We start from the raw sequence: 13,553 nt of genomic DNA, 5'->3' as shown, positions 1-13,553 counted from the left end.
TATATATATATATAATATTTTATAATTATATACTTTTACTAAAATAACAGACTAGAGATAGTTTAACTTCATTTCAGTACTTTCTACTTTGTCAAAGTTACTTTTACTTGCCTTATTGCTTAGGAGTATCATAATAAGCTTTAAAAAATAGTAAACCTGGGGAAAATTTATAATTTTAAAAAAATACAGTGCTAAAACGAAATAAAAATATGCAACTTAAAATAAGTGTATAGTTCAAATACTTACTATTATGCTGTAGAAATATCCGTAGAAATATAAAAATACAAAAATTTAAAGTCTTAATTTCAAACCTGAGTGAATATACTTTAAAGATCTACTTGCATAGTCAAATTAGCAATAAGAAAACATAACTCTTAATATAATTGTCCTTACCTGCTAAAGATGACATATTGATAATGATGCCACCTTCACCTCCATTTTGCTTGCTCATGTAATCCAAACCAAGATAGGTTCCACTGATAACAGAAACCTAATCAAGAGGGATAAAAGGAAAAAGCATTATAGCCACTAGCCTTTATTGTATACAAAGTTGTTATGTTTTCATACATCCAGTGAGGTTTCTATAAGTGCTGTCAATAAAAGAGGTTCTGTTTATTTGTTTTAAAGGTACTTATTGATCCTGGATTCCCTCTTTTGTTTGCCTAACAGTTTTGTAGTCCATCATGTTTCTACAGAACTTTATTTCACTTAGTTGCCCAATATGAAATTTTATTATAAAGATTGGATTCAATAGGGTTTTGTAACTTTAACTCAATTTCAGTATCTTTTGAGAATTCTATGCTTTCTTTTTCTTTTATTAATAGTGGCTACAAAATTTATTTACCTTCTCTCTCTTTGGTTCTCATATCCAAGTATGAGATATGCCCATTCATCTGCACATTCAATTCTCTTGGACCTTAGAATATAGGATAGTGGCTACTCTTGATTTACTATAATTTTCATTTTCTCCTCCTTTCTTTTGAATAAAATCCCATTTGTTCTTGTATCTACATTGTCTTCATGCACAGTAGGAGGAGTTGGCACTGGGGCACATGTCTATAACTTGATTGCAAGTTTGAGGTTGGCCTCAGCAATTTAGCAAGATCATATTTCAAAATAAAATAAAGGTCTGGGGATGTAGCTTAGTAATAGAGCACCCCTGGGTTCAATCCCAGTATTATCACCACTATAACAACAATAACAACAACACCCCAAAATAGTAGAAGATGATCTCTCCAGCTTCAGTGTATAAGCTGATTAATCTAATTCAGTCACAGAAGTCCCATTCTTCCTGACAATGGCTGGTTTGAGACTGCATATAACCCAATTCTCAACAGAGAGACCTGAGTGGCTGTCAGCTGGAGATGGGGATGGGAGAGAGGGGGTGGTGAAGGATAGGATGCTGCGGGGAAATTTTTTGTTGTTCTTAAAATTGGGAAGAAATACTTACATTACTCCCTATGCATTGCTTGTATATGTGTGATGAATGGAACAGACAGTCATACTGCTAGCATCAGGAAAAAGAAGCTAAGATAAAAGATGGCAGGTGGGTGAGAAGAAAAGACACTGGGTCCTAACAATATCACTGATGTTCAGTATTAAATAATCCTGAACTCTTGGGTTGTGTGAAATCACATCATTGTTTTGTCTAGTTTGAGCAGAGAGTTTCTGTTACTTGGACACATGGTCTTCAGTAATGTTTATACTTAATTTTATTCAACACTGCTTATAGCTATCTTCTTGGTAGTTTACTAATTAGCTACTTACCTCCACCTATAGGAATTCTTCCTGCTTTTATTCTACTATTTAAGAATTCACTATTACCAGAAATGACCTGTGATTTAAAACTGATATTTGAAGCCTTATTTATTTATTTATTTTTTTAGATCTAGGAATCCTTCTGTCTTCAAGCTCAGACTTTTAAAAAGTGAAAATTCTCTTTGACATCTCAATTTCTATTTTTCCGTCCTTTACAATACTTCAAAGAAAATGATTTAGTAGGTAATGAGTCTGAAACTGAGGGCACGTATTTGTGTTTACCTTCTTTTTATTTTAAAAGGTCCTTTTGGAGTTTTCTTGACAAGTATTCAGAAATGCCTCTCCTTCCTAAAAGTAGTTCTAGAACAGAAAACCCAATTGAAGATTCTATTCACTTAAGCTATGTGTCAGTTTGAGATGAAGTGGGCTTAGGGAAAATGAATAAAATCTTTCACATGATTCCTTTGAACAGTAAATAGAAGGCAAAGTTTATATAAGAAGGAAAAAATGTAGACGGCTAAAATTACTGAAGTCAGATTCTGTTAGTTTCTGCCCAAGTCTTCAGCATGTCTGAACAGAATTTCTGTTTACATGCATTGGCACTAGGCTTTTATTACCAAGTATTCACAGCCTTACTCCATGATTTTGTGTTTTCAACATAAAAATGCAGCCAGATAAAAAAAATTTGGAAAGATTTAAACTTTATTTTACATTTTTTTTGAAACAGAATTTATTTTTACCTCTTTGGTAGAGGAGAACAAGGGACTATTTTTCTCTTATCATTTGAAGAACTGAATCTACAAGACAGGTCTAAATCTTTTGGTTGTGATATTTTTCACCTCTTTTTGTTTACAATAACACTCTTTTCTCTTACCCCAGATCATACACATGTACACACACATACACATGTACACATGTGTGCACACACACAAGGAATTGTTAGAATACCATAGAATAAAATATTTTTGTTAAGAAATGTTTTTTTTTGTCCTTGTGCAATGTTTATATATCATATAGATTGGGTCATTACAATATCACACATCTAGAAAAAAATTACAGTCATTTTCAGATACAAACACACAAAGTAACTTGAATCTATGGCATCATTTTAGTCCACTTTGTGAAGGTAGTTAAAATTCTGCACTTGACTCTTAAAGAAAATATTATATTTAATTTCACATAGAGAGTAAAAAATTCTTTAATTATTGGCAAAACAATTAAATCAACATGTTTACTCTATGCTTTTGGTTAATGAGATAACTTTTAGCTGTAATACTGAAATTTCATTGCTTTGAATTCCAAATCTTGTTTTTTTCCCCACTAACTATAGCATTCTATAAATTAAAATCACTCTCATAAATTCCCTTACACTGGGAATAATTTTCTAGTAGTAAAGATAAGTGGCCAAATGGTAACAGACTATTTATTGAACTCTCTTGTCAAGTATCATGTCTTCCTATGATACACAGATGTGCTCATGGGCACGTGTGTGTGCATACACACACACATACACACACACACACACACTTTTTTTCCACTACTGATATTTTTAATCTGTCATTTCTTCATTTCCATTTCCCCTATCTCATCTCCTTCCACTGTGTAGTTCCTCTTAGTTTATTTATAATTTTGCACTTTACTTTACTTGGAAAATATTCAGACATCTAAATCATGCGGCTTTGATTTTCAGAATCCTTGTATTTTGTCCAGTCCAGTTCTCAAACAATATTAATAAAGATGATCATTATTTCCTGAAAACCATTTTCATCCTTTTTTTTTAACTTTTCAAATTTTCCCATTTCTTTCTTATTTTAGCACTAAACTTTACTCTGTTCCTTCTTGCTACTTACAATTTAGCAAACTTGTCCCAAGATAGGTCAAATGCATATTTCAATATTACAGAGTAGCAATCGCAGGAAATAAATACTAATTTAATTTGCAATCAACTGTGTTAAGAAAAGGGAGCAGCACATGTAAGAATAATGTTCCTATCCATTTCCTCAACTACTCATTAGAGGAGGGCAGAGGAAGCTCTCATAAAACTCAGATAGTGAGAAAATATATGTTTTGATATCTGAAGGGGAACACAATTTGCTGAGTAAATATTATGCAGTAGCATGGTGCTAGATGCTTCACAAAAACTATGGTCTATTTAAGCTTAGCCATCTTCAGAGGTAAGGAGCTTATCTTCCCCCTTTTACAAACTGGGGAATTCTATATCAGAGAAATTAAGTAACAGTTTTTAAGGTTCAGGACTGAACTTTAGTTTTGACTAATTCCAAATTCATATCTTTTCCACAGCAAATCTTTAAGCAAAACTAGTTTAGTTTGGGGGGCATGAGGAATCACCAGCAACAGCCATTTATTTTGTTTAATTTTTACTTGGATATGCTAAAGTACTCAATATATGTTCATTATAGGTCCAAACTAGATTATAATTTCCACCTGAATGGGGCTGAATTATTTTGTTTCATTAAAGTTTCAAAAAGTTAAAAATTACATTATAGAATTACAATATTACACAATCACCAAAACTCAAAGTTAATTTTACCTCTGCCAGAGTGACTTTTAATAGCTTTGCAAAGGCTCATTTTTTTTCCTGAACATTCCTTGAGAATTCTGAGCAGTTATAAAGAACACCGCTGCTTCTAGCTTCAGATTGAGGAGGAAGCATAGAACAGTCTAGTGAAACAAGACTGGGAAGAGGTTTAGTGTATCTTTCTTGTGGGAAGAGTAGCAGAATGAAGAAAAAGGAAGGGGTAAGTTTGGTAAGTAATGAAAGTGGAAGGACAGATGACACTGTTTGGCAGCACTGATCTATTAGGAAATCACCTAAATATTGTACTAAAACAGGGAAATAAATATCCATGCACATAAGATATATAATGGCCGTTTATCTAATAAATAGTAATTGAACTTCTACTCTGTGAGGACACAAAACAATAGTTCTTTACCTTATAAGAATTTGTGGTTTTTACTAGCATAAATTACATATGTAGTAAAAGAATTTTAATAAAATTTGTAAATTTTATTAACATATATAAATGTTAAAAAAATTTGTCCCATGGGATCATAGAAATATGTTGTATAAGATTTCAGGAGAGGGAGAGATATGGAGTAGGGGGGTATACCTCAATGTTAGTATGTTTAACATATTCAATTCCCTGGATTCCATCTTCCACTAAAAAAAAAAAAAGCCAAGGAAAGATATGTGGAAAGATATGAGGAAAACTCCATGTTATGCTCAGACATGGGAATTAACATGGAAAAACATGCAAAAGAACAAACATGAACATAAGACCAGGGAGGCACAAAAACATACAAGCAAAGATTACATAACTACACACAAATGTTTGCATTACTCTGAGATAATAAAGTTGAAAAAAAGAAGGATTCTTTAGACTCTGATTTACGTTGGCAATGGTTGTATGTAGCAGGGGAAGTAAAAAATTTTGAAGCTATGAGTAGTAAAGGTTATGCCTTGTTGTAAGTAAAATTAACTAAATGCCATCAATCACTAAAGTTAAGCAAAGAACTTGTCTATGTCAGAAGAGTCCCAAGGAAATTTGGGACTAGCTTAATTTCGATGGGGAAGAATCCAGGAGAGTTAGTTGTAGCCAAAGAGATCACAATAAAAATTCCTGGTCTGTAAGAATTTCCTATTTACAGATGATGTAGGTACTTTCCAGCTTAGAGCAGGTGCTTATTCATTCTTACAGACTTCATTAGAGCAAATATGCTCTCTTAGCTGGATGAATACAAATCATTTGAACCCAGATCTTTGTGGTAACTACCTCACTATTTTCATGTTTCTCTCTTTAACTCTCATCATTGCACACTGTTTTTGACTCAGAAAAAAAAAAAACCCAGGAGGTGTTCATTATGAATGCACTGTAAATAGGATCTTTATACTCTGATAACCTCTATTTAGAATAATATATGTAGTGATTACTGATAAAACTATTAAAAGTATAAGTAGTAAGGCTGAAGGGAGAATAATATTGCATATTTTTTGTGATTTTTCACTGGGATAGCTAGATTTAAAAAAATTCTTGTCATTTTATGTGGTTTGGGAAAGTGGCATAAGTTTATAAATCATTATTTAAAATTGCTGTGGTTCTTAACTGGCTATATATCCAAAATTTTTGTTTTATCAGGAAGCAAAGGATGTGAAGAATTATGGTTTTTAATGAGCCAGGGGTAGCAATTAAAGATTTAAAAAGTATGATACTTTTAGCAACAAAAAGTGATTAAAGCTATCCAGTGGATTTAGGAAAGAAATGAAAACATTAAAAAAGTACATATTAAAGTACAAAAGAGAAAAGTAAAAACAAATATAAATGGCTTAAATTCACAAACATAAAAATTCATTCCTAGATGCAATTTAAAAAATAAGATCTCACAATATAATAGCAGCAAGAGACAGATGTAATATAAATGTTACTTTTATCTGCAAAATAAAGGAATATTAAAAGAGATATTTAACCAAATGTGAATCAAAAGGAAATCATGAGATACTAAATTTTACATCTGGAAATATAGAACAGATGTAAAATATTAGACAACAAATTGAGGTATAACCTTTTAAACACAAATCAAAGATTAATAAATTATAATCACTAGCAATTAGCAATTTAGGCTCTGTATATTATGAGTTTTTATAATATATAGAGTCTAAACTGACAGAATTACTTAAAGAAGTAGGCAAACTGACATTTGTCATTTGAAATATTTGTTCAGAGACTGACAGATCCAGGAGATAAAAATTAGCCAAAGCATAGTTGAACCAAATAGAAACACTATACAAAAAGAAAATTATTAGTTACTATTATTTACAAGCAGGGACATAAATATTAAATTAAATTTAAACTAAGAAAATTGTTAGTTAGCAAGTTGTTTCTGTAAAGCATCAAGTAGTAAATATTTTAGTCCTTGCAAATCATAGGTCTCTGTCTTAATACTCAACTCTTACATTAAAGGATGAAAGTAGCCATTGACAATACATAACCCGAATAATTGTGGCTGTGTTCCAATTAAACTTTATAGATGCTGAAATCTGAATTTCATATGCTCATGTATTTCATATTATTATTTTTAACCATTTAAAAATCATTTTTCTCTTGAAGGTCATATAAAAACAAGATGGCAGGCCATTTGGGTTGTCGATTGGAGTATGCCAACCCCTGAGTTAAACCAGCAACTTTATTTTTTCCTATTTCCTGCTAATATCTTAAGACAAACTTATTTTCTTAATTATGCCTCTAATGTCTTCCTATTTGTAAAAGGAAGCTTTCTGTAACTTCCAATTTTCTATGTTGCAGGTCATTGTTTTGTTTCTCTGAATGTAACATGTTTTATTTTGTCCATAAGCATCATGCCATTAAATAGTTTCAGGCAATCAACATGGCTAAGATAGCTTACCAAATTAATCTGCAGAGTTTTTTCCCAGTTTTTCTCATTATTCACTCCAGCATTATTGACCAAAATGTCCAGTCTTCCAAAATGGTCTACGACTTTTCTGAAAGTATCTAAAAAAAGATATAGATATTTTTTATTTTCCATAAACACATTTAAATCAGACCCAATGCCATGAAATGAATTTTTCATTTATCCACCCTCATAGAAAATTATACTCATAAGCTATGACTTAATTCCTTGTTGGTTGTATGATAGACAGACAAGCAGTATCAGTTAGCTTTACCTGGAAGTTTATTAGAAATACAGAATTTTGTGGACACCATATACCTACTGAGTCAGTATTTTACTTTAACATATTCTTAGATGAATTATATGCACACTAAAATTCTATAAGTGGTAACTTAATGGAATAAGTTTTAGAGAATCAAGCATCCTAAGCTAAGAACTCTTTGAAGTCAGTTTTGACAGATAGCATCGCTGTATTCCTAAGAAGTTATTGCAGCTCCATGGCATAGACTATAATAGACATCCTTTTAAAATAAGGCATATTATATTTATAATATGTTATATTAATACCAGTTTTCTTATTTTCCAAATCCATTATGATAGTTTTAGGGAGTTTTGATATCCTAGTAAATGAAAGTGTCCTTCTCATTCAGTTGATTCCATTAGGTTAATAAAACCTCCACCATGCATACCGTTTAAGTTTTTCTTTCTCATTTTAATACTACTTTATATTATTAGTTTGTATAAAAGTATATGTAACCAGGGTAAATCTGCATAGATTCTAAGGCCTGAATGCTACTCATTACATCATCTAACCAAATATCCAATTCTTGAAAAAGCTCTTTACCAGTCCAAACTAGGCTTTACCACCTTAGTACTGAGAAATTCATTATTTCTCAAAGCAGACTTTTATGTAGCTCTATTGATTTAAACTGCCTCTGTAGGCCTCCTACCATTCATTCTAGTTCTATTACTTGAGACTATAGATAACATTTGTGGTTGTTCTTCTCATATGTCTAGACTAACATATGAGTTCCTTTCAAAAAGTAGATCATCACAAGCTTTATTTTGATTGAAACCAATTCTTAGAATTAACAACTACCAAACATTTGGGAAGACATGGGTCAGTCAGTTCCTCTATGAATAAATTACTTTGCAAGTTAATTGCTAAAGACATTGTAGACTTTCTAATACAAGCCCTTTTATACTCACTAAACTAGAATGGAAAACAACAACAAAAATAAATAAAAACTTTTTCATAGAACTTCAACTGTTTCTTAAGACCTCAAATTAGATTCAGAAGAGGTCATCCAGGAAATATTATTTCTTTATCTTCCCCCTTTCTTGCTAAGTATGTTCTATTCTTTGTTATTCTACAGACACAGCCCCACTTTATGGGAAATTAGGTTGTTAATGTGTGTGTCTATTTTTCCTTAATTTGCTTTCTTCATTCTAGTCTCCAGTAAATCCCTTATACTCTGCTTTCACCAATGTATAATTCATCATATTATTTCTGACGTCACACTGAGTTCTGGGCTCAAGTGACTTATATTTTATATGCTATGGTACTTTGTATAATTTTACCTAAACTCTGTGTTGCAATCTGTTAATTTATAGAATAAGTTATGTTTATATCAATTCCCCAAATCTTCAGCTCTGCATTTAAACATTTTAATGTCTCTAAACAGTTTTAAAAGCTGTAGGCAATGTTAAGTTTTGAAACTGACAGAATCAGTGCCATAATTTCCTTTGATACAAATAAATGATCATGTCCAGACAACATGTAGATTTCTTGGTACAAACATGCCTCCTCCAGTCAATTATTATGTCGTTTCCTCCTCAATCATTTATCCTGAAGGCATGTATTTACAGCCTAGGGACTAGTTTTAAATACTGGGAAACAAAACAATTGAGGTTAAACATAATGTGTGAAACCACATAACTTGAGACAGAAATGGCTTTCAGATTATCTATATTGTTTCCTATTCTACCAGCATGAATGCTGGGATTTGACATGACTCTATCCTTGAATCAAAATATAATGTGCAATCAACACAATTATCTTCTGGCAAAATATGTTCTACTAGCACTGTGTTTATAGACCTGTTCTACTCATGCCTGTAATCTATATTATAGGTCTTTATTATTATTTTCAGATTTTGATGATAAAATTTCCTTTAAAACTATTTTCCTTAACTTTAGGTACACTTTCTTTAACACACCAGTCCATTTCCATTCTTATAGAATATACCAAAATTTTAAAAGGAATTCACTCTTTGGTGTTCCTTTTAGTAGGAACATGAATGAATTTTCTGGAAGCTTTCTGACCACTGGATTAAAAATATGCCTAGTAATTGCTCAGTATCTTTAAATAAAACTTTGTGAAATACAAATATTTTATCTTTCTATTTTTTTCCTCCAGGAATTTTTTTTCATGCAAATCTAGCATTCTATACAATGGAAGCTGTTTGTTTAGTGTCTATACTAATATTATCCCTGATATTTCACAAATAGATAAACAGAAAACATTGACGAAAAGCTGATAGAGACCTTTCTTCTGCAACTCTAACATTGTGTTGTTATTAGTAAGTACCACTTCATGAGGGTGGGGGGACAAAATGCCTGGTTAAAAGCATCTAGCACATCTGTAACCATGATTCTAGAATTTGTGTTCTAATAGGTTTAAAGAAAAAAAAAGTGACATTTGATTGTCATTGAACTTCACATCTTCCAGCTCTCTAAGAGAAGTTGTTTGCCACAGTTCCTGATTTTAACTTCGAAATTCTGTCTGCAATTTCAATTATTTAATAATTACTGTAGCAGAGCTGTGTTTGGATATACAAAGAAGTTTTGATTACATTATGCGCTGCCAAATGACTAAACTAAAAAGATTTCTCAAGCCATTTTGCCTTTCCTTGGTTTTTATGGCTATTGGGTTGTCAATAGGTAACATAACAGTCTAACCCACATTTTGGAGCTTGCTGCACTAGGTAGCCAGACGGGCTGGCCCTCTGCCTTGGCTGGCTCTCTTGCCCGCGTTGCCTTCAGGTTGTTGCTTGTTCAGGGAGTGTTCCCAGTTGATGGATTGATTCCCCTGACTTACCTCTCAGTTGTTCCTGGTCAGCCACATCACACTTGATGAAGAGAGTCTTCTGAGGTTCAAACTGCTCGTCTAGGGCAGCTTTACAGTCCATACCTGCTTCAAGATTCCAATCCACCAGCGCTACCTATAAACAAGAGGAGAGGCATCAAGGTCCTGCGCAGCTCATGAAATAGACCAAATAAATAAGACGCTCCTCTCTTAGACCTGAAATAAGGCAGTTAAAGTTCGGATTCTTTACTGGTAGCTTTCGAGGTCTGCTCAAGGGTCTCAGCCTGAGCAGCTTTTGGAAATGGCAAGGCATGCACGCCCGGTGCTCCTCGAGATCTTCCCTGGCGTCCCCCAGGCGGTGGGCGAACCTTGGAGTGGGCAGAGAAGTTTCAGCGGCCCGGAGAGGCGCTTACCTTGGCGCCCTTGTGCAGCAGCGCCTCTGCAAAGGCTCTGCCTATTCCCTGCGCTGCGCCGGTCACCAGCGCCACTTTGCCGTTCACATGCATGGTGTGGTCGCAGCTGCAGCGGGCGGTGGGCGAGCTCCGCGTCTCTGCGCGGCCGCAGCTTTTATGGCCCCCTGCGCGCTCGCGTGCTGCCTGGCCCCGCGGTCTCCTGCCAGTGGGCGGGGATGAAACTGTCAAGCCAGCGCGGGGAACCCGCACTGTGTCACCTGCCCCTGAGCACTCCCGGGCTACGAGCTTCGTGATCTTTTCCCTCCAGACTTGCAGACTCCGCGGATCCTGGGTCAGAGCCTCCCCCCAGTCTCTGCACGAGTGGAGGAAGAGCAGAAAAGTTATTTCTCAAAGAGAGTTTCCTTCAGTGTCCTAAAGACCAACCCCAGAGAAGAGAGAGCTAGACTTGGGAGCTTAAATTACTCTCCGGCTTCCCAACAAACTAAAACAAGCAGAAGAGCAAAATTTTGCTCTTTTGTCTCTTATGTTTTTGTGTGAGTTCTGTTTCATGACCATTAGGGTGGAGGTGAGGGAAAGAAGACATAACTAACAACGTGGTTTTTAATTTTTTTTTTTTTTTTTTTTTTTTTTTTTTGCTTGCGTTTTTGACAATTTGTGCAGATAATGGAAATAAGTCAATAGAACTCTGAAAACCTTGACTTCTATTATTTCAAGCCTGGAACTTTAAGAATCCTGTTAGCATTTGTGTTTTGGATCACAGTCAATTTGTTCGTCATCTTAAGTGCACCACAAGAACTGTCATCATCTACTCGCACAGAGCTTCTGAGTCGCTGGCGAAGTTTTGCTTTAATGGAATGAATGCTTACTCGCTGAATCACACTGGCTTTTAAAATACAGGACAGAGGTTCTTTGCCCTCCAGGAACTTAAGTCCTAGCTTTGTGAGAGATGGATTCACCTAGCGCTAGTCTGCTAATTGGTCTCTTTCTTAGGTTAACAGTGGCAAACTTCAATTTTAATTTTGCCAGTTGTATTGATAGGCATTTATTTTCAGGAAAAAAAAAGAAAGAAGGGGGAAGGGAGGGAGGGAAAGAAAAGCTCTTGAGGAAAGAGATGGGAGTTAGGCAAAAGACTAACAGTGAAAGGAATCCTTTAAATATGTTCTTTGCCTGCTTGCAGGAGACCTTGGGGAAGGCCAGTCAATTAAGGAAGGGGAAGTGTTTGGGGAAGGCTTTGTAAAATACATATTGTTGGCAAGCTACTGAAGCAGAAGTCTTCAAAGCTGATTTGAAATTGGGTCTCCAAAAAATGTTGAGAAATTAAGACAGGAAGATATTTATATTCTAGCATAATAAGTTAAACTGTAATATAAAGGGCCCTCCCTCCCAGAGAGAGAGAGAGAGAGAAACAAATGAAAATCCATCACCTCTAATAACACACATAGAGCAAAAAAGAAAAGGACCAGTTCCTTCTGGTGAAAGAGACAGAAAAGGAACTGCTGGAATGACACAGGAGTGTGGAGACCTGAGTTTTGTAGCACTGATAGGGAGAAATAGTTTTGAGAAGAAAAAGTGGTTAATAATGCAAGGTACTTTGATGAATACAAGGGGAAAATGGCAAAATATTTTGAATTTGCCAACACAATAATTATTGTAAATTTAGTAAGCACAGAACCAAAAGTCTGAAACTTAAAGAGAAAGGGCTGTTGATAATATCCATATTGCTATGGATTCAAGACTAACATTATGGGGAAGGAAATAGATTGCATAATTGAAAAGACTAGAGGGCAAATAAATAGGTTACCTCTCTCTTTTTAAGAAAGGACTGGAGGATTCATACTAAAAAATTAAAAGACTGGAATTTAAGATCAGTGATAACTGAATGAATGAGAAACAGTTTGGGGGAAGGTAGTAGAAAAAAGAATTCAGACAGAAGGGGTTTGGATATTGTCTCTGCTACTGACCAACTGTGTGACTTGGCAAGTTGCTTCAACTCTCTGTGCTCAAATTATTTATTAGTAAAGTAACAATTAGGTAATGTTTATAAAGCATTGTTACAGTGCCTGGCACAGAGTAATAACACAATAAATATTAGTCCTAATTAATTGTTTCTGGGTTATTAATAAATCATACATGTGAGATTGAGAAAAATGTGAGCAGCAGTTTCTTTAGTACACTGGAAGGACTGGGATCTAGGGCAGAGTTAGTTTATTGTGGTCCCTTTCTTTCTGAATTTCCATTACTAACTGTTCAGACTGTTATAATTTTTCCTGTGATAGCAAGAGCAGTTAGTCTCCTGAATTATTCTTTGCCTCCAAGTTTCTTAAATTCAATTCAGCTTTCATATTCATTCCGGGAAAGTCTAAAACAGATCTGAACATGTTTAGCCATTCTCATGATTACAATTCTTAAATCTCTAAACTCCAGGGCATTGCATAGGAGACATTATATGCCCCATATCTTTCTTGTAGTCCCTCTTTTATTTCCATTCTAGGAGGCAATATCAGTTACAACAAATCCCTCTCACTCTACTTTAGGCCTTTGCCACACAAAACCTGCTTACCTGAGTATTCTTCCTCTCTTACCTTCTCCACCTGTTTCCCTATTGAGCTATCAAATTTTTACTGTGGGAACACCAATCACAGTGATGTAATTCTCTTATAATGTCTGAATGCTTTCACAGAGGGTTGTCTTTTTCTTTGAATATCTTCCAGTAGCCAGTTCAGTGAGCCTGTGTGCTCAATACATGTTAAATGAAGAAATGTTTGGATAAGCATACGTTTAAGAGAAGATAAAACATGTTAACTAGATGATGAGATTTCCCATATACTGTAATCATCTTTTATATTAAGATTAGAAAAAATACATTG

At 34.4% G+C, this 13,553-nt stretch overlaps 1 protein-coding gene across 1 annotated transcript in view; it reads right to left on the bottom strand.

The window, feature by feature from the left end:
• The window catches only part of Hpgd (15-hydroxyprostaglandin dehydrogenase), a 26,636-nt gene extending 15,499 nt beyond the window's left edge, over positions 1-11,137 (bottom strand). Inside the window, exons 1-4 of the mRNA XM_015486200.2 lie at positions 10,687-11,137; positions 10,286-10,409; positions 7,180-7,286; positions 394-490 (exon numbers count right to left, since the gene is read on the bottom strand). Of these exons, the coding sequence (XP_015341686.1) occupies positions 394-490; positions 7,180-7,286; positions 10,286-10,409; positions 10,687-10,779 (421 nt within the window). The 5' untranslated portion in view covers positions 10,780-11,137. The remainder of the gene's footprint in view (positions 1-393; positions 491-7,179; positions 7,287-10,285; positions 10,410-10,686) is intronic.
• Between the last annotated feature and the right edge of the window lie 2,416 nt (positions 11,138-13,553).

The sequence above is a fragment of the Marmota marmota genome, unplaced genomic scaffold, assembly GCF_001458135.2.
Source record: "Marmota marmota marmota unplaced genomic scaffold, marMar, whole genome shotgun sequence".
Lineage (NCBI taxonomy): Eukaryota > Metazoa > Chordata > Mammalia > Rodentia > Sciuridae > Marmota > Marmota marmota.
The sequence above is the reverse complement of the archived record's forward strand: the minus strand, read 5'-3'. Positions and strand labels throughout refer to the sequence as shown.